This window comes from Kryptolebias marmoratus, linkage group LG5 (genome assembly GCF_001649575.2).
Source record: "Kryptolebias marmoratus isolate JLee-2015 linkage group LG5, ASM164957v2, whole genome shotgun sequence".
NCBI classification, from domain to species: domain Eukaryota; kingdom Metazoa; phylum Chordata; class Actinopteri; order Cyprinodontiformes; family Rivulidae; genus Kryptolebias; species Kryptolebias marmoratus.
Window position 1 is genome coordinate 6,148,434 of NC_051434.1, and position 19,271 is coordinate 6,167,704.

The window sequence follows — 19,271 nt, forward strand, 5'->3', positions numbered from 1 at the left end:
CCAAACCTGATGCTTAAATAGTCTTTTATTAAGTAAATGACAGTTGACGATTTTTTATTTTGCCAGACAAACACTGTAAAAACTGTCAAAATAGTATTTTTTTAGTGTTTAAAAGAGTCCTCGTTTGAAATAAGAGTTTGTACAAGAAAACTGAACAGATCCAGATGCCCCTTAAACCAGCGGATGATTTATGACAAAACAAACAAATAAATAAAAAAAACAAAAAACACATTTTGAACAAACCTAAACGAGTTCCCTTCTCCCTCCCGTGCAACAAACGCTTTGATCGTTTAGTTTCCTGTTTTTTTTCCAACTTTTCGTGGAACAAACAGAGAAAAGAAGCAGCGAAAAACAAAAATCCCTTTTCTGATAAACACAAAACATCCTGAGATATCTAAACGCGATGGAAGGTGAAGGTCACCACGAGCAGGGATTTGGAGGACGAAACAGAGTTGGCGCCCATTTTTTGTCTCGTTTCAGCGCCATCACTGAAGGCAGAGCGTGGCAGCACTTTGGTAACGGGCGGCAAACAGAAAGGCGTGACGAGGAACGAGTTAAGGCTTCATCTACTGACGGACATCGGCTCCAGAGTGCATTAAACCGATTTCCGAGGACGACGATCGGATCAGACATGCACGCTAATGGGCCTCCATTATAACAAGTGGGAATAAAAAACAAAGATGAGCGGGGCAGTGAATCTGCACACGGAGACGACAGAAGGTCGTTCAGGCACGGTCGTGTTGCATGGCGATAATCAGAGAAGCAGGAACACAAACACTGTCAATGCCAATAAATTTACATTTTTACACATCTATGAAGGGTTATAACAGGTTTTAACTGTTTAAAAGGCAGACTAAGCAGGATGTCCCTTAAAAGAAACGCAGATTTGTACAAAAAGGCAACACATTTCTGTGTTATGACTGGAAGTGAGCGCGTTTCTCCGCTTCCCTTCGCCGATGACAACACACGAGGCTAAATGTTACAGAAATAATACAATTTTTGTAAGTTCAGCCTCCCTCAGAGGAGGAAAAAACCCACAAACCCATCAGAGTTTGGAGGAAGTGGGCGACAGCGCCCCCTGTCGCTGGAAACAACTCATTACAAGCTTTGTTCATACAAAGATAATACCACTGTAATCCTAATCTGAGCGGTTTTAATCAATCTGAAACACCTTTTTGATCAGTAATTTGTAAAAAACTGGTCTTTAATTAGTCCTGGAGGTGGGGATAACGTGACAGCCGTTCACCTCCTCCAGACTCAACCAGTTGAACTAGTTAGACGTTAACTAAAAAGCGTAAAATCCCGTCTGACCGGGCCGGGCGCGAGCGCGAGCCGTTTTCAGCAGCAATAATCCCCTAAAACCTAAAACTACACATACAGCTAAATGTTAGCAGCTTTAAGTAGACGCTTCTTTGTGCAAACTTCTGCGGCTTTTTGTCAAAACCTTTAAAAGCACGAACAAATGTTGGTTTAGTTAAAAAAAAACATAAAGGATAAAGGGTAAAATAAAACCTTAAAATGAGCAGATTTGATATTTATAGGAGGAGCTGCAGCTGGTTGGGCCATGAGGTTAAAAACGAAACCTCTTTTTTAAACAAATTTAACCAAATCAGGTGAAGTTTTATGATGAAAGTTCTCTAAAATCCCAATCCAACGGTTAGAAAACGGCATTTTAAAGGTTTAAAGGAGCTGGGACGCAGATTTCATCACATCGAAGACATTTTACGTCTCATTAGTCCAAACAGGACGAGAAAATCTAAACTTTAACGTACGACAGGATGAGGATAAAACAGATAGTCGCGTCTTATTATGTTTTGTTTTTTTTAAAAAAGGGGTGAGAGCTGAACAAGCTGCAGACCCCGTGTTTGTTTGTGTGCGTTCGGCTCTACAGCAGCCACTTCTCGATGCAGGCGTGGAACACCGTCTCGTTCGAGTGCCACTTGACGTGTTCGATGCCCGGGAACGAGCAGAGGATCAGATCCCCTCGAGCTGCCAGCGTCTTCAGGCCGAAAACATCTTTCAGATACATCTGGAGGGGAAAGAAAAGGACGACAGGAGGTTCTGTTACTGCAGGAGCTCCACCCACCTCAACTTTCCCTTCTGTTACGGTTTCATACATTAAATATAATGTTTATGGGCTTGACTCTGGTCTCATATGTTGACTTGTGGACTGATCTGTCCCTTTGTCCTCCACTGGCGAACCTCAGGGCTGTGTTCTCGAAACCCTTTTATTTATTTTATACACCAACGATCATCCACGGCGTCAGATTTTAAAGTCTGTCTCCTCTGCGGTCACTGACTGGTCTTTCTTTTTAAAGCTAAAAGCCTCAAAGACAAAGAAACGGTCACTGATTTTTAGAAAGAACTCCTCAGTGGTCGTTCCCGCGGCTGTAAATGATCCACCTGGGAGCTGTTCCTGACGACAGGCTGACCTTTGACCTTGTTACGGCTCATCGGTGAACGGACTTCTATCTGAAGCTCTGTTTCAACTTGACCTTCATCTGTTGGTTCGGATCTTTATCATGTAAAAACAGGAACAAACTCCTGGCTGCTGAAAGAACCTCAGTGACCGACGCAACGGAAGCTTCCCGGCAGACCCTGATCACGCCACGGCGTCCCGCCCGGACGCCAAGATGTCGGACTGCCAGAGCGAATAAATCACGTATCCCTGCAGCAACGAGCCGCTGTGATCTCAGGGTTTTCTTGTCGTGGATTAATGTTTCTGTGTCTCCAGACTGAAACTAATCGTCCTTCAGGGATATTAAAGACTCCTGAACCTAAATGGTGCTTTTCATAAATATATTTATCTTGTTCTCGTTCGTTTTAGCTGTTTTTGTTTTATATAAAAGCTTTTATAGGAAAAAATGTCACAAATAAGCCTTTTTTGGCTACAAACATTAAAATATTTGTATTAAATCTTATTATCACCATTAATGGTAGATGATAATGTAATTATCTGTGTCTTTGTTTGTCTGTTAGCAAAATATCTTATAAATCAGCAGACAGATTTTATTGAAACTCGTTAACGTTTAGAGTTAATCTGTCAAGATGGCCACCACAGCTGACTGACCTCAGTAAACCAAAAAAAGGCTAAAACTCGGTCAGTTTGACAGATATTCGGCTGAGATTTGGTGTGGTAGTAGCTGAAGGTACTCCACGTCTCGCAGGACATTAGTTTAAAACTTAAGAGGCAATAAAAGCCAAAAACCTGCGAGTTTGTAAGAAGCGGAGGAGAAAGATTAATATCAGTTCCCGTTCCGAGCCGGAGCTCCACTCACGTCTTGGTGCTGCATCTCCACCACTGTCTCGTTGTCGTCGTAGAAGCCGAACTGGCTGTGAAACACAAGGGAGGGACGAGGAAGCGTGTCACACGGGGGGGGGATCACCGGGCCAAACGGTGGAAACAAACAAGCCATAAAAACGAGTCAGACGAGGAACTTTTATATGAAAATCACACTGAAGCTGTAAAAACTGTCAGCTTTTCTCAGCGGTACAGAAGAGCTTTACGATCGATTAACTCATCATTTTAGCAGCAGATTGTAATTTATAGATGTTTAACATTACAGCCTGAAATGAATCCTGTCCTGTTTGGTCCTAAAGTCCAACCAGATGAGTCTGAGAGAACCTGAGAGGACCTGAAACCAGGACGGACTCACCTGGACTGCCAGGGGGTGATGACTCCATCGTCGGGGCCTCCGATCAGCACCAGCTTCTGGATCCTGAGGAAGTTCTTCTTCCACTCTGCAGACGAAAGTTTGGACTCATTACAGGAATTAAAACCTGACGACGGCATCACTAATCTGTGTAAATATTTAACTTCTGACCCGTCGACCAGGAAGATTCTTTGCTTTCGTGCATTTCTGGTAAGAAACGTTTCACTTTTAGAGCAAAACAGCACCGATTTAGAAATTATTCTCAGAGACTTCAGCTGGGAGCTGATCAGCTGTTAGCAGGCAGCTGCTTTTTCTGACCTGTCGAATTCGGGTTCGGCCGTTCGCTGTTGAGCAAAGCCAAATACTCGCTGTTGTTCAGATACAGGTCTCTGTGGTGGGGGTCTGCAGACAGAGCAGGGAAGAAAAACACGGAGCTGCTGGGTCATTTCTGACAAAGTTCAGAATAAAAACCCCGACTTTAACGGACGCCGGCGCTCCGATCTCACCGTTCCAGTAGTTGCAGATGGAGATGTGCTGACCGATCCCGGTGTAACACAAGTGGTACAAGTTCGTCTTCACGAAGTGAGGGAAAATCTTAAAATAATCTGTGTCTTGGAGGAGGAGAGAGAGGAGAGGCGGGTCAGACATGCAAAGAAGACGGAGCAAATCGAGAAACAAACCAGCAGCATCGGGACTCGTTTAGTTCTGGCTTATTTTCTAGTTTTTGTCTCAAAACATCTCAAGAAAAACGGGCCGATTTTAGTGCATCAGTTTGCTGCTTGATGGTACAAAAATTGGGCTTATTTGACTAAAAAATACATAAAAAGTGACCTGAGAGATCAGCTGTAGACTGTGAAAAACTAACAACAGATCCTTAAGAAACTTCAGTAGAAATACACAATACAGGCCACTACTTACAGAGTACACACCTGTTACTATGCCAGGTATGTACTCTGTAACACAGCCTGGTCCCTGCAGGGGAACCCACCTCCGTACTGCCCGGCCTGCGGCGCCGACAGCGAGATGAAGGAGTGAACGTTGTGGTCGGACAGAGTGGAGAGGATGCCCCTGCAAACCAGCCCGCCTGGATCGGGTGAAACGTTCGGAAGACGTCATTAATCAGGAAGGTTAAAGGTTTGATTCACAGAAGCAACCAGGAAGTTTCCGAATGACTGAAGCAGAAATTTCAAACATCCTCAAAAACAAACAAAATGCAAACGAACATCGTTGTGTTCACCATCAGAGAGCCGTTTGTGTTTACAGTAAACCGCTCATCTGAGAATGAAAGAAGAACGGCAGGAATGCCTTCTCTCACCCTGGGAGTAGCAGATAAGGTTGACCCCGTCCGCGGCGTTCTGCATTATGGGGTAGATGGCTGCCTTGAATCCCTCCACCTGCTTCCACATGGGCTGCAGGCTGCCGCCTCTGTCGAACAGGTCGATGACCGTCACGTTCGTCCCCGGATGAGACTGCGGGAGAGAAAACACGATCATCGCTTCACGACGTCCCCAGAAAGACGCTCGTGTTTAACGGGCACAAAACCCAACATCCAGAGCCTGAAAAACTTTTATATCAAACCTAAACTTAGCAGGAAATTTGTGTTTGGTTGATTATTTCTTTGCAGTAACAGCACTTGTTGGTAATAAATCCTGTTCTGTTTGAAAACCTCTTTATTTCCTCTTAAATGGCGCCTCGTTTCTAAGAAAAATGCATTTGTGCCGCTTCCTGTTTGGTGTCGTTTATTGGATTTGATGACTGAAGTCATTGATTTATCGAAACGGCAAGTGGAAGAACCATACACAGCCGCGACAGCGTCTGAGGCAGACCGAAGCAGAAAGGGTGAGAGGCAGATTTCTGATTTCTGGTTTCGATGAGACGGGGAACTGCAGGTCGGTTTAACCTCAATCTCTCAAGAGACCCGACGAAAGCTTCCTCCTCCTTTTTCTTCCTTCTTCTTCTACCAAAACCACATTATCAGGTCAGCAAAGGTGCACTGGCGGTTTGAACTCCAGGAAGAAAGCAGGTCTGAACACGTTTTGCTTCCTTATAAAACAACATTTATCATTAAATGTTTATAATCAGTCAGACATCTCGGGTCTGATCTGGAGCACAGAAATGGGATGTTTTGCACCTGAATTACATTTTTAACTTCATAAATTACACTTTAATGTATTATTCCACATTGTATTTGTGTAGGACTAGCTTTACAAAGGCTTAATAACTATTTAAACACAGTACATATTACATAATGTAGGTTCAGGTGTTGCTGATACTAATATTATTGTTTAAATCATTTTAAATATCTCCCCATCCCAGATTTTACTCTGTTACATGAAGGCTGAGTGGGAACCTCTTCAGCCCGGACGCTCACCTCATTGATGAACACTGATAAGGCTTTAAAATCCTCCGAGCTGTCGAACAGACCGTGAACAACGATCACCGGCTTGAACCCGACCACCGCAGCCCACAGACATGCACCGAGGAGCGGCCACAGCAGCGCGGCCGCCCCGCTGCTTCTCCTCCTCGTCCTGGCGAAATGTGAGCCCCGCATCGTGACTCAGAGGAACCCCAAACACGGAGTAAAAGCACTTTACATAAAATAAATAAAAGAAACACGCAAAGCTGGAGATAGTTAGGTCATAAATTATTAATATTTAGCTGTTAATGCATCTTTTTTTTAGCTTATTTAAGTTCCAGCTGCGGCAGGTCGGTTAATATTCTTGTTTAAAACACACCGCGGGTGTTCCCGCTGAAAATAACACCTGAGAAAAACACTCCGCAGCCGCTCTACTTTCTGCATTTGTTTGTTCCGGTTTTAAATTAAAAGGTGAGACAGCGTCACTTCCGGGGGGCGGGCATCTGCGCGACCAATCAGCGCAAAGCGGGAGGTGGGGGCAGGGCAAACTCCGCCTCCTGCTTTACGGCAACCAGAAGTGTCGTAAAGCCGTAAACAGGACGCGGATGAGCCGTTTAAACTGTTTTTCTATTTTTTCTTTTTTTTATCTCCTATACTGGAAATTTTTAATCTGAACGTAAACATTGTTGTTTATACAAAAAACAAACACGACACGTGCGATAAATCGAAGGTTTTTATTAACCAGTCCTGCAGGTTGAATGGAGAAATTGACACGCCTTGACAATCAATCATCCTCATTATTGGCTGGTTTTGAGCTCAGAAACAAAAAAAACAATTTCTCTGACGTCAAAATAAAACCCAACTTCATGTCCTTTGGTCCTTTTCAAACCCCTTGTTCACTTTGCTGTCAAGAGTAAAATATGGAGCATTTATTCTTGGCGGAGGAAAGTACCGAAAGATTTCCTTGCTTGCGAAAAAAAGGAGTGCGGTCGTTTCACGCTTTGTGAAGCTTGAGTTAATGCTGGAGTGTCAAGTTAACCTTGTTTTTCCTCAGACACCTCCACGTGGAGCCACTGCAGCAGCTACTTGGCATCAAACTGAAAGAAGAACTAAATGAAAAGCGTTTAAAAAAAAATATATCAAAAGCACCTCAGAGCCAGTGTTCAGGCTCGCTTACAACCAAAAACTAATGAAGCGTAACAAAGAAGCTTACATGAGATACAAGCCATACAAAACACGCAGAGAAAGTGTTTTTTTTTTCTTGTTAACGAGTGGTTGGGTGGCTTCGCGGCAGCTCTACACGGTAGGCTGCAGCAGCTCCTGCAGGTCACACAAGGTGGCCTTCAGGGTACGAGCTAAAGTCTCTGCGTTCGTCTCCTCGCAGCAGTTGAAAGCCGTGACGGAGAAGTGGACGTGGTCCGCCTGGGGGTTGTAACAAACGGCGTAACCGTCAGGAACGAGGGGCCCGAAACACATCACGCTGTCGGTGTTTGCAGGCACCTGCAGAGACAAAACAGGATGTAGATTAATGTAAAACTTTTACTAATAATCTTAGAAATTAAACCTCACACCAAGCCGTAACTACTACAGGAACTAAACTACTCTTTTTTTTTTTTCTTTCTCTGAAGTCACCTTTTAAACCCAATTTCCCAGAATAAACGCTTCTGCGCACCAAGTTTCTCTTCCTCTAAAAAGGAAAATCTTTTAAATTCTTTTATGTTGCCTGAGAAAATCTTTTCTCAGTTCATTCGCTTCAAATAAGTGTTCAAAGTTACATTTATTTATTCATAAAACGGGGAAAAAAGTGCAGATTTTTCAAGAGCGACTCACTGAGGAAAAAAAGACACAGGTTTAGATTTCGAAACTGAAGAGATTACAGCAGGTTGTTAAAAAATAAAAATCACGTGTGAATATTGCAGAAGTCAAATCAGGACAAACAGAGTGACCGTCACCCCTGACGAGAAAAGCTGGAAATTCCCGAATTAACGACCGTAAACTCTTCCCATGACAAAACAAACAAGAAAAGAGGAACTTGAATGTGATCGTCTCTTTAAGTCCCACTTCCTGTAAAGAGTTTTTATCCAAACTAAAAGCCCACCTGTCCCGTCCGCAGCTTCCAGTGTGTCGCCAGGCCGTAAGCCGTGTCCATGAAGACTTTGGGGATGCTCAGTCCCTCCTCGATGGCCTGCAGCTTGAGCCCCAGCAGGTGGCGATCAGTCCCGTGTCCTTTAAGCGCCTGAGCAGGAAAAAGGAAAAACTTGCGAGTGTGTTTGTAGCCGATAAAAAGAGCAAAAAGCAGCAGCTTGTTGTGGATGGCCTACCTGCTCGGTGAGCTGTGAATACGCCTCCACAGCCTCCCTGAACAGCTGCAGCTTCGCCTCCCTCTAAAGAACAAACAGAAAAAAATAAATAAAAAAATCAAAGCTCCGCGCCTCAAAGACGCGGCCGACGAGCGAGAAGGGGCGGCGTCTCTCACCGCCACCGACGGGTCGTCGAAGGCCGTGATGAACTTCAGCGCCTGGTTGGTGGGCGAGCGGATGTACTCCGTCCTTCCGCCGCGAAACATCCTCTGAGAGGCGATATCACAGGCAGGACAGACCTCACTGTGGACTCTGCAGGACAAATCAGAGCGTTCAGAGACCCAAACACCTCACACACACGTCCATCAGCTGGAAAATGTGGCGCTCCACGCTCCAAATAAACAGAAATACGAGGTATAAATGTCTGTTGGTGCGCCTGACGTTCCAGCCGTAACTTATTAATATTTAAAGCTTCGTGAAAACACAGGTTTGTAAAAGGAAACCTGGACAGATGTCTTTTAAACTTCTGATCATCTCAGATTACCAAGTGAACCTCAGGAGAGATGTTGTTGTTTATCTGCGGCAGCTGGAAGAGTCTGAACGCTGAGATCGATCCGGTTTATCTCATCCGTCCCGCAGCTACGAACAGGACGCGCAGCGGTGGAAAACATTCTCCTCGGCTCCAGAAAAATCCATCTGTGCGTCTGAGGAGACCGTGGGTTCAATACCTGACCTGACAGGCTGTCTGTGGAGGCTCAGATGTTACAGCGACGCCTCGTTTTCATCCCTCAGAGGCGTGAACTTGTTCTTATTCAGCAGCTGAACTCACACCTGCGTGTCTATGAGGTCATTTTCAGCTCTTTAACACTCGTTATTCTTTAAAATCACGTCTATGTTGCATAAAATTGTACATCCTGTGAAATAATCTTGCTCCTCTTCTAAGAGAAAGTAAAAATCTTAAACTGGAGTGGAAATAAAACGGATTGAAGGAGGTCCTAGAAGTAGACATAAAAACACCTGAACAGAAGTAAAAATGTTAAAATCACTTTAAAACCAAAAACTCTGCTGATCTTAGCGTTTTAAAAACGTTTCGGCTCTGTTACGTTTTCATGAAATTACCCGAAATTTGTTGGTTTTATTTCCCATGAGGAAATTAACAATGAATTCATTTAACAGGAGGAGGAAACTATGTTAATAATCAAAGAAACAGTTTTTTTTATTTTTACGGCTTAATTTTAAAGGATTAAATGGAAACAAAGAATTAGGGTTTCTAAAGTTAGATTAGAGACTCTCCTGGGACGCTCCGGTGTTCCATTAAACGCCTTTGTTTAACAAAAAACCCTCCAGATCGAGATCGAGCCGACGATCCCGGGTCCGACCAGGTACCGACCTGTAGTAGGCGAGCTGCAGCGCCACCTGGAGGAAGGAGTTCGGGCTCAGGTTGTGCTTCTTGGGAAGCTCTTTGCCGAACTTCTTGAAGTTGAAGACGTTGACGTCGAGGTCGTTGATCAGTCTGAGGAGGAGGAGGAGAAGTTTCAGCTCGAAACACGGGAACGGATCTCATGTGGGAGGATGGATTATAAGTTTGTGTCTGTTGAGGATTATAATCATTTAGAGTTAGCAAACTGAAAATAAACACTTTCCAAACAGGACAAAAAGCTTCTCTAAGAGCCTGGTGACACTTTAAACAGGAAAAAATGTGTCAAATTAGACTTTAATTCAGGTTTTGTAGAAAAAACAGGTCTTTAGTTACAAGAAAGGGTCCAAATTAAAGCCTAACAGGACATAAATAGTTTTGTTTTTACAAAAAAAACTCACTTAAATACTTTAAATCTATACTTCATTGTTGCAATAAAGTGTTTATAAACGATTGGAAAGGAGGCCAGGACTGCTGCTAACGGAGGAAATATCTGATTTTCTATTCACGGCGAGAAAGAAAACGTTTGACTCTCCAGAGAAACGATAAGAGGCTGAGTGGCAGAAAGCGTTCAGCAGGCTCGGCGTTCAGGCTGCGCTCAGGGAAAAACGCAGACCGGACGTTACGTCAACACCGCGGAGGTTTATTTACGTTTCCGTGGTTTTACTCCAGAACAAGCTGAGGCCGAGGCGGCGCGGAGCGGATTTAAAGCTGCCTTACATGTCGAGGTTCTGCTTGGCCAGCTCGATGTCCCTCTTGATGTCCCGGTCGATGTGAAAGTAGAGCTTCTTGGGCATGGGAAGGGGAACCAGGGGCGCTCTCTTTGGGTCTGGTTTCTCACTGCGGACAAAAAAACAACAACATTTAAATGTAGAAATCCAGAACCGCTTGGATCCACTTTCTGTATGATAGTAATCATAACCATCAGTTTCCTCTACTGCAAGCATGAACTGCTTGAATAATACTCTGCAGTGAAGCCTTTAGATGCAGCTTTAGGGCCTCCTACAGACGTTAGCAGGATGTAGGAAAAGATAAACAAGTTTAAGGTCGCTGCGCTAGAAACAAACACTGCAGAGCTGATGCGATGCACTTTAAACAACTTATAAACACTTTAGTGAGTTAACTTGTAAATGTTGCCTCACTTTAAAGCTGGAAGGCAACAAAACCTGCAGGAGGAGCAGAAAAATCCCTCCAGTGAACAGATGACAGAAACCTAAAGTTTGAGTTTATTTACCGTCATTCTTGTGACAAAAACAACAGAAACAAAGAAAAGTTCCTCCTGGAAACAGCAGGTGAAGAAGAAAGCCTGAACACCGAATGTGGTTTAAACCGTATTTATCTCCGTGTTTCAGGCCATTTACAGAAACGCAGCTCAGAGTCTCTTACTCTGATGACCCCGTGTGACGGATCTGCAGACAGACCCTGTCTGTGACCCTGAAACCGAAGAGGAAACTGATTTTCCTCCTTATCTATTTATTTATCTCAGCTCATGTTTAGATATGTCTGGTTTCGTGATTTTATTAAGATGATCCTACATTTCATTTAGATTATACACGATTGATGTGTTTTTTTTCCTTTCTTTGTGTTTCATTATGTCCCTGCTGTTTTTATTTCTGTTGTAAAGCCCTTTGCATCGCCCTGTTGCTGAAAAGTGAAAAGTCAGGTCCACCACACCATCACAAACAGAAGTTCTACAATAAATTAACCTCTGATCAGCGCTGCAGTGGGGTTTTAAAAAAGCTGCATGCAGTTTTACTCTTTGTTTATTTGTTTAAATTAATCCATTTGTGGATTTATTTGACTTGCTTTGACCGTTTCAGGCAGCGGAGATCGACCCGAAACAACTTCCTGTGACTCTGGTAAACACACAGACTTTTAAAGCGTTCTCGATCGTTCTGCAGACTTTCTGAAGTTTTCCTGCAGCTTTAGACACTTTTTCTACTTATTTTCAGTCCAGGATCCGGTGATCTACTGAAGACGTCTCTCAAACATCGTTCATCTGACGGAGATATATATAAATATATATTTTTTTTTAGACCTGACACTTCTTTTGTCAGATGTTTCTTCACTTCTTTTAGGCACATGATGCACAATATGCTGCCGTGGTGAAGAGAACGCGACAGGAAAAAAGCATAAAAAGGAGAAAAAATCCTTGGAAGCAAATAAACGAAACGTTTTCCCTCTAACCTCACCAGTACTCCAGGATGTGATGCAGCAGGTTGGTGATGGGCGGCCCCTCGGCGGTGGCCTGTTCGTACAGGAGGCCCCATGATCCGTCCTCTCCCACCACGAACTGTTTAAACAAACAAGAGTCAGCGCGCCGCGAACACGCCTCCCGGAGTCCACCTCAAACCCCAGGACCCACCTGCAGAGTTTTGTCGAACCAGCGGTTTCCGCTGTTGGAGAAGGTCCCGCCCCCGTGCAGCACCTGAGCCGCCTTCCGGCTGGCGTACCTGCGGGACGGAGACGCGATTACCCAAGACGTCTGAGTTTCACAACCTGCAGCAGCTCAAACACAGGAAGTGACAATTGTTCGCCGCTGCCAGATGTCAACACAGCACACAATGCTATCTGCAGGGAGGCGGGATTACACAACGACTTCCACAAACACAGAAATACCAGCGTGTCCGCGCACATACTTCTCATCCGATATCCTCATGACGGGAGAGTCCAAACACAAGGAGAAAAGTCCCGTTTCTATCATCCGCACCGACTCCTGGTTCAGTTTGTCTGCAGGCGGAGGAGAGGCAGGAAGTAAAAACTTTACCTCATCACAAAAAACACATTAATCACCTGCGTGTAGGGATTTATTTCAGTCAAACTGGATCTTATCAGTGATTACTTCTCTTAATTCTTTATTTCTCAATCAGTCACTTCCAAACAAACAACCTCAGTCTTTTAAAACAACGGGACGTGTTCTTCAGACCCGGGAGCAAAGGCGGGGACTGGATTTTGTGGGATTTAAGCTTTAAAGTATAAATATTTGCATTTTACTGGAATCATCTACACAACACAAGAACAAACCGAAGCTCCTAAATAAATTAATGTTTGACAACAAAATACAACCACCAAAAACACCTCATATTGTCCTTTTATCACCTGCTTTGTTAGCAAAATACCTCATGAAACTCTCAGAAAGTAACCACAGGAGTCAGCTTGATTTAAGATGGCCGCCACAGCCAACTGAACTTAGAAAACACAAAAATGGCTACAACTTTTTTTTTACACATTCAGCTAATATTTGTTGTGGCAGCAGCTGAGAGTGATCCCCAACACATAATCTGAGCTCTAAATTTCATACAAGAGTCAGATATCTGTCTGTCTGTTAGCAAAATATCTTTCATGAAGTGATCTCTGGGTGTACGTCTACAACTGATTTAATTCATGATGACCTCAGAAAACACACAGGTGGCTATAATTCAGACAGTTTAACGGATATTCCAGTAAACTCTGCTGTAAAAGTCGCAGGTTCGGTGAAGATGAACACGTTTGCGTACGGACCTCTCAGCAGGCGGTTGTACGCCTCGCCCCACGTGTGGCGGTGCTCGCTGGTCAGGATGCCCATCGGCTCCTTGTCGGTCTTCCAGGACTGAGAGCGGATTCTCAGCAGCTGCCCGCGAATCTGGCTCTCCGTCATCCGCGAGCCGTCGCTGTTGTACACCTCCAACTGGAAGAACTGCAAGGAGGAGGGACGGGTTGAGACGCCGACACTTACAGCTCGACAAAAACAAAGCCGGGAAATGGCAACGAAATGAAAGAGTCAGAACTGAGCTGAGGTCTGAGAGAGAAACTTAAAACTCGGATTTTACAGCACAGCTTTAAAAATGATTTTCAAGACTCTAAAATGTTTACCTTTTTCTGGCTTGACCTCAAAAGTTTAAAAGCGAACGTGACAACCAGCGTTTCTCTGAGTCACGTCGTCGGGTTTGAGTTTCAGCTGCTAACCTTTACAGCAGGGGGGTCAAACCCAGTGACACAAGGGTGTCACAAAATTAAAAATTTAGTCCTAGCCAAGGGCCAATCACGATAAATATTTATTAAAAATTACATAAATTAATTAGTTTTAGATGTATTATGTCAAATCATTCATATAGAAATATCAGTGACCTTTTCCCAGTTACAGATTATACAGAATTTAGAGCAAACATACTTTAATGAACACAGACAAATAGATCAAACTTCAAAAAGCTCATCATTAGCAGTCATTTCTTACGCCTCAATCAGCTTTTAAATGAATTTTTTAACATTAAAACAGATTTTTTTAAAAAGCCATCGACAAAAACCTGATCATACAGAAATTAAAACTATAAATTGTTGGCTTCTAAGTCACTGTCGAGAGAAAACTTCACTAATTAGGTTCAGTTTGTTTAAGCAAAATAAGAATCAGAGACTCGATCTGTCCCAGACAGACTGGAGGGCCGGACCGGCCGGATGAAATGTTACAGAGGGCCAGTCAGGAGGAGTTTATTACCAGTAAACTCCTGATGTGGATGCCTCCCACATCAGGAGAGTTAAATATCAAACAGTCAGAACACAAATCTGGGACCAAATTATGCTCATTTTGTTTTGTTACTTTCTGATCTAAAGCGTTGCATAAAAGAGTTGATCTCAGGAACAGTTTATGAAAGCAGGCCAGCAGGAATGAGGTCACTGCTCGAAGCCTAAAACTGACCCCGGACCAGGCCTTTACGGCTCTTTTAACGGACGGTAAACGCTGCAGCAGCGTCCTCTGAACTGAAGCCGAACTGGCAGAAGGTCGGCAGCGTGAAAGGCCAGCCAGCCGAATTAACGTCCCGGCCGTTTGGGACCCTCTCCGCCTCCTGGAGGCGTATTTTTAAACCTCTGGGTGAGACGTTTGGAACTCGATCCGACGCCTGACCCGGTCTGAGCCGCAGCGGTTCGTTAAAGTGCCGGGAAGCTCAGACGTGTTTTAATTCCTCCACCCGCTGGCAGAAGCCGAACAGAAACGAGAAGAACGGCGCCGGCCCCCACCTGGTAGTTCCTGACCACCGTGATGTGCGTCGGCGAGCGGCGGGCGTTGCCGTAGTGGGCGACGGAGTCGTGTTTGGGTCCGGGGATCCTGCAGGAGGAGAAGAGGAGCGGGTAGAGCTCCATGCACAGAGGTTTCCCTCGCATGTACTCGACTGGCAGCTGGCCGCTGACGGGAACACAGGAGGGGGAAACTGTTAATATTCACCAAAAACAACTTTAAATTCCTCAATATGAACGGGAAGCAGCAGGAAGAGTTTAAAGATCCAAACTCCAGACTCTTAGACTGAGCACCAAAGAGCCTCTGTATTATTTTAACAATTTATCACTAAACTGCTTCAAATTCATACATTTTACTTCAAATAACACAATTTTATTCAATGCACGCCTTAAACACTTTAATAAAAACAAAAGTCTGCATTTATTTATACATCCTTTTAGTTTAAAATCCTGCTGAGGTCCAGATTCAGACCAGTTCTTCACCTTTTATTTAGATTTTTCAAAGATTTCCAGGAGAACTGACAGACAGATCATTTCAATTTGGCAACATATTGTTTAATTAAACGTTTAAGATGGAAAACTAAAATGTTTAATTAGAAATAATTAGTTTTTTGAACACAAACAGAACATACTGAGTGTGTCGAGTCTGATTTTTCTGCCTTCAACCCTAAAATCAGAGGAAGCTGTCTGAAGAATAAAGCTTTGAAACTTAATAATATAAATAATAATTAAAGCCAAACATTTTGCTTTAAACCAACTTGTGTTAATCTGTACGTTACACAGCTTCCTTCTGATTGAATTACAAATAAATCGAGAAGGAATCATCTCTGAACGTCAGGCTTTGCCTTGTGTCTTTAAAACCGAGCACCGAAGTTTAGGTTAAAGTCTTTATTGCTGCCTGGCGGGCGATGATGTAACTGCTTGTGTCTGTGTTTGGATGGATTTCAGTAAAATCACCAGCTGCACATCTACAACTGACCAGAAACCAGTCAGTTCTACAAATACTGAGCTAAAAGACGACAGAAGAGCTTAGTTTCAAAGCAAACAGGCCAGCGGGTGACATGCATTCCTTCAAGGAATCAAAAATAATTGTCCCGGATTTAAAATCATGTCTGGCAGAAAAAACTAAAAGCAGCTCTGAGTTTCCTGCAGTGAGCAAAGGAAAGAAAATCATAAAAAAGGGGAGAAAACGAAACATTTCCAGGAAGAACTGAAATATTTCCCGAAGCGCTTCCTTCGTGACGTTCCGTTATCCTCCCAGATCGGGCGGCGGAGAGAGGCGGGTACTGTTACAGTCAGCAAGAGTAAATTTAGACCCAGATTAACGCAGAAACACGAGGCGACGCCAGCTGGGTGAAAAGTAATAAACAACAAGCAGCAGCAGGAGCGGCATGTGAATAATTACTTTATGTTTTCAAACACGCAGCTCTAAAGTTTAAAATCTATTAAAACTTACGTGTGGATTTTAGCCTTGAAGTCCAGAACCGCTGCTATCAGCTTGGAGGCAAACCTGGAAGAAAAAACACGAGCATGTTGTCGTGTGAGAAGCTTTTAGTTTCAGTGCCAGTCGTCCACACCGGCCTGAAACTCTGCTGACCCGATTCTAACGAGGAAAAGTGAAGCTTTCTGAACCCGGGACTCAGAGCGCAGATTTCCGGACGCTCTCATTTGCATTTCAGAGGAACTCGCAGCGTGTGAAACTGCACAGACAGCTGCAGTCAGTAGCTGTTCTGCACCAACAACAACAGTAAAAATGGCGGACAGCAGAGTGCCGTTTACGCTCCTCGCTCTTTTCAACACGCAGCAGCGACCCAACCTGACTGTAGGTCCGAACAAACCTCCGTGTTTCCACAATTTTGGATGCAGCTGTTAACGTGCTGCAGACCGTCTGATTGCCTCATTGAAAGCCTGGCGTCATAGTTGCCAGATATACGATAATTACCCTTTTTATGACACAGTTTTAGGGTCAAATCCCCCCTCCTTTCTGTGCACACGCCCACCAATCACAACACAACTACGCGTACAACACCCCCCCCCAAAATACGACCATTAAGAAGCAACGGTTTGATAGTTTGTCGTTTCATATATGGCAACCCTGCCTGGCATGGAAGCTGCAGCATATTCAGTGAGCGCAGGTTCCCGTGTAAACGGGACCTTTAGTCTTTAAGCTTGTGTTTATTCATTAACAGCTTTTATCACCCTGAACACGTCCTTTACTGATAAGTGACGCCCCGATTATCTGACTCTTTTCCAGAGGAAAACAAAGACAAACGCCTCGACTACCGGCGGCTAATAAGACGTTTTAGAGCTCCGAGTAAAGAGCAGTGGCATCTGTGTTTTTAAGCTCCTTACTGGAGGCGGTGAGGGTCAAAAAGTGTCAGAGCAGCAAACGTTTTCATGTCTTTCATGGCAGATATAAATAAAATAACTGTTCGTTTGTTGCCGGGGCGTTCGGACTCACACCAGCTGGCTCCTCCAGTCGTTGAAGTCTCTCCGGGGCAGAGAGATGGCCGGGTTCGAGTGCACGGCGAGAGGCTGCCGGCTCGCCAAATACGCCCACTGCACCCACTGGTCCGTGATCTGAAACGACGGCGCACAAAACCAGGTCAGCGACTCGGACGGCGAGCAGCTCGGGACGAAAATAAAATCTAATTTATGAGATTTTTTTTGTTGTTTTAGATCTAAATCAATTGTGTTTTGTCACAAAACAGAGAAACTTAGTGGATAAAAGAAAGAAATAAAGGATTTAGTCAAAATGTCTTTTTAAAAGTTGTATTTTTTTTTTCCTCGACTAATTCATGGTAAAAAAGTAAAGCTTTACAGCTTCTAATGAGTAATATTACACCTAGTTTTGGTTTTTAATGAAATGTTTTTAAGCTAAAATACTTTGTAGCTTCTTTTTAAAAAGCACAACATATAAAAATCTACATTTTGTAACAATTATAAGATTTCAAATTGACTTTTAATGTCTTAACATTGACCTTTGACCTTTGTCATATTTCAAAGCTAACATTAAAAATGTTATAGTTTCTATTTTGTAGCTCATTAATATTTGAAGATTTGGATTTATTACATCCATTTTCTTAATTTATGAGAAAAATAACGTACAGATTTGGGTCATAAAACTATAAGCAACAGTAAGCTACACAATAACACAAATTAGCTTTTTAATTGAGTTTATTTTGATTCAGCTCTATAAAATGTGCGCGCAGGTTAAGTTTCTAATTTTATTTTGGTTTTATATAAGAGCAGCAGCTCTTTAACGTAGACCACTGCCAGTTTAAAACTTATATTTATAACTTTTATATCCTAATTATGGCTTATTATTTGACAGAAAGGGGCTTGCATAGTTTAACTTTCTCAGATAAATGCAATTTAAGCATAGTGGTGCTCTATAAATGTTATAAAAGTAGATGTTTTTACTGAAGTTACTGAATATTTGAAGTTACTTGGTGTTTTAGTTTTGCTGGGACTCACAAAGGCGCCTAAAAGCATTTGTGTTAGTTTAATATTTGCATTATTTTTAACAGTAAACCTTAAAAACAACACACCCAGTTCTTGGTGTGTCTGGCTCTCCTCTCCAGCCCCTCCTGCAGCTGCGGGCCCAGCCCCCCGGGCCTCCCGAACTCCTGCACGATCCTGCGGGTGTGGCTGAGCTCCTCGGGGGGCAGCAGCGGCTCCAGGGCCCGCAGGTAGCCCTGCAGGGTCTGGGTCAACGGGGGCACCGGCTGGGGGGGCACGGAGGAGAAGAGGAAACACGGCTCCTGCCTCAGGGAAACCTGCAGCCAGAGAGGAGGCGTTTCATGCAAACTGTTACTTCGATTTAAATGTGAAAGTTACAGCGAGCCTGCAGCGGAGGGGAGGGGAAGTTCGACGATTTGGCCCTCGCGGCTTGCCATAAAAAGGTTATAGTTTCTAACTTAGAGGAAAAAACAAGTCGAAAATTCAACAAAAGGACTCACCCTGGTCAGCCATGCTCGGCAGCTTCTCGACTGAATGTTCCTGAAAATCATGTCTCCTCAAATCACGAACAAAAACAAATTAAAAAAACGGCGCCTTTCGCCTTTTTTCTTCTCGTCTGCAAGAAGCGTTCAAATGTCCAAAACGAAGTCCTGACCTCCGCCTGCTTCTTGTCCGCGACGGAGGCGCGCGGCAGCCCTCATCGCTCGAACGAGACGACAGACCCAGAAAGAAGTTGTCTAAAAGGGCGACAAAAACAACAACATGGTCGCCCCCCTTCTTCCCGTCGGAGCTGCGAGCATGCGGAGCCTCACGTACAGGGCAGAAGACCGTAGAAGAAGAAGACGAAGCGGGCTGCTGGACGCGCGCTGACGTCACAGGTCGACGTAAACAGCTGCAGTACCGCGCTGTGGCGCCCCTCCGAGCAAAACAACCCAGTAATAAACAACCCAGCTGCTGTTTACAGGAGAACAAACAAATAAATGTGCCGTAACTCCATATATTTATAAATATCGAAGGGATCAACGAAAAATACAGTTACCATACGATTTTTAAAGCATTGTTGTGTGAATTTTGACTACTGTTTCCTGTTTCTT

General features: G+C 43.9%; 2 protein-coding genes across 4 annotated transcripts; both read right to left on the reverse strand.

The window, feature by feature from the left end:
• Positions 1 to 7: 7 nt before the first annotated feature.
• ppt2b (palmitoyl-protein thioesterase 2b) lies at positions 8 to 6,472 on the reverse strand. Of its 3 annotated transcripts, none has more exons than XM_017419463.3 (9): positions 6,025 to 6,472; positions 4,969 to 5,122; positions 4,642 to 4,737; positions 4,160 to 4,264; positions 3,972 to 4,055; positions 3,825 to 3,878; positions 3,657 to 3,741; positions 3,279 to 3,333; positions 8 to 2,029 (listed from the first exon to the last, which is right to left on the reverse strand). In XM_017419463.3, exons 1-9 carry the CDS (start codon positions 6,202 to 6,204, stop codon positions 1,886 to 1,888), a joined length of 957 nt encoding a protein of 318 aa, XP_017274952.1. In that variant the 5' UTR covers positions 6,205 to 6,472; the 3' UTR covers positions 8 to 1,885. The 3 variants fall into 3 exon arrangements, with proteins under 3 accessions (XP_017274952.1, XP_017274961.1, XP_017274971.1); XM_017419472.3 differs by having other exon boundaries at positions 3,825 to 3,860; positions 6,025 to 6,471; XM_017419482.3 differs by lacking the exon at positions 3,825 to 3,878 and having other exon boundaries at positions 6,025 to 6,470.
• A 252-nt stretch (positions 6,473 to 6,724) lies between these two features.
• cratb (carnitine O-acetyltransferase b) lies at positions 6,725 to 19,017 on the reverse strand. The gene is made up of 15 exons (XM_017425883.3): positions 18,678 to 19,017; positions 18,267 to 18,494; positions 17,177 to 17,295; positions 16,172 to 16,225; positions 14,719 to 14,884; positions 13,228 to 13,402; positions 12,366 to 12,456; positions 12,092 to 12,179; positions 11,919 to 12,019; positions 10,447 to 10,566; positions 9,700 to 9,822; positions 8,486 to 8,621; positions 8,331 to 8,393; positions 8,108 to 8,245; positions 6,725 to 7,509 (listed from the first exon to the last, which is right to left on the reverse strand). The coding sequence occupies exons 1-15, from the start codon at positions 18,726 to 18,728 to the stop codon at positions 7,306 to 7,308; spliced, it is 1,857 nt and encodes a 618-aa protein (XP_017281372.1). The 5' UTR covers positions 18,729 to 19,017; the 3' UTR covers positions 6,725 to 7,305.
• Between the last annotated feature and the right edge of the window lie 254 nt (positions 19,018 to 19,271).

Bases quoted from the DNA above. Each gene is read 5' to 3' on its own strand.
- ppt2b (XM_017419463.3), bottom strand. From the start codon at position 6,204: ATGCGGGGCTCACATTTCGCCAGGACGAGGAGGAGAAGCAGCGGGGCG. The intron at 4,265-4,641 runs GTGGGTTCCCCT...TCCTCCTCCAAG, and splicing joins GCAGGCCGGGCAGTACGGAG to ACACAGATTATTTTAAGATT. The intron at 4,056-4,159 runs GTGAGATCGGAG...CTCTGTCTGCAG, and splicing joins CATCTGCAACTACTGGAACG to ACCCCCACCACAGAGACCTG.
- cratb (XM_017425883.3), bottom strand. From the start codon at position 18,728: ATGATTTTCAGGAACATTCAGTCGAGAAGCTGCCGAGCATGGCTGACC. The intron at 10,567-11,918 runs GTGAGGTTAGAG...TTTTGTCCGCAG, and splicing joins CATCACATCCTGGAGTACTG to TGAGAAACCAGACCCAAAGA. The intron at 8,394-8,485 runs GTGAGAGACGCC...TTTGTTCTTTAG, and splicing joins TCGACGACCCGTCGGTGGCG to AGGGAGGCGAAGCTGCAGCT.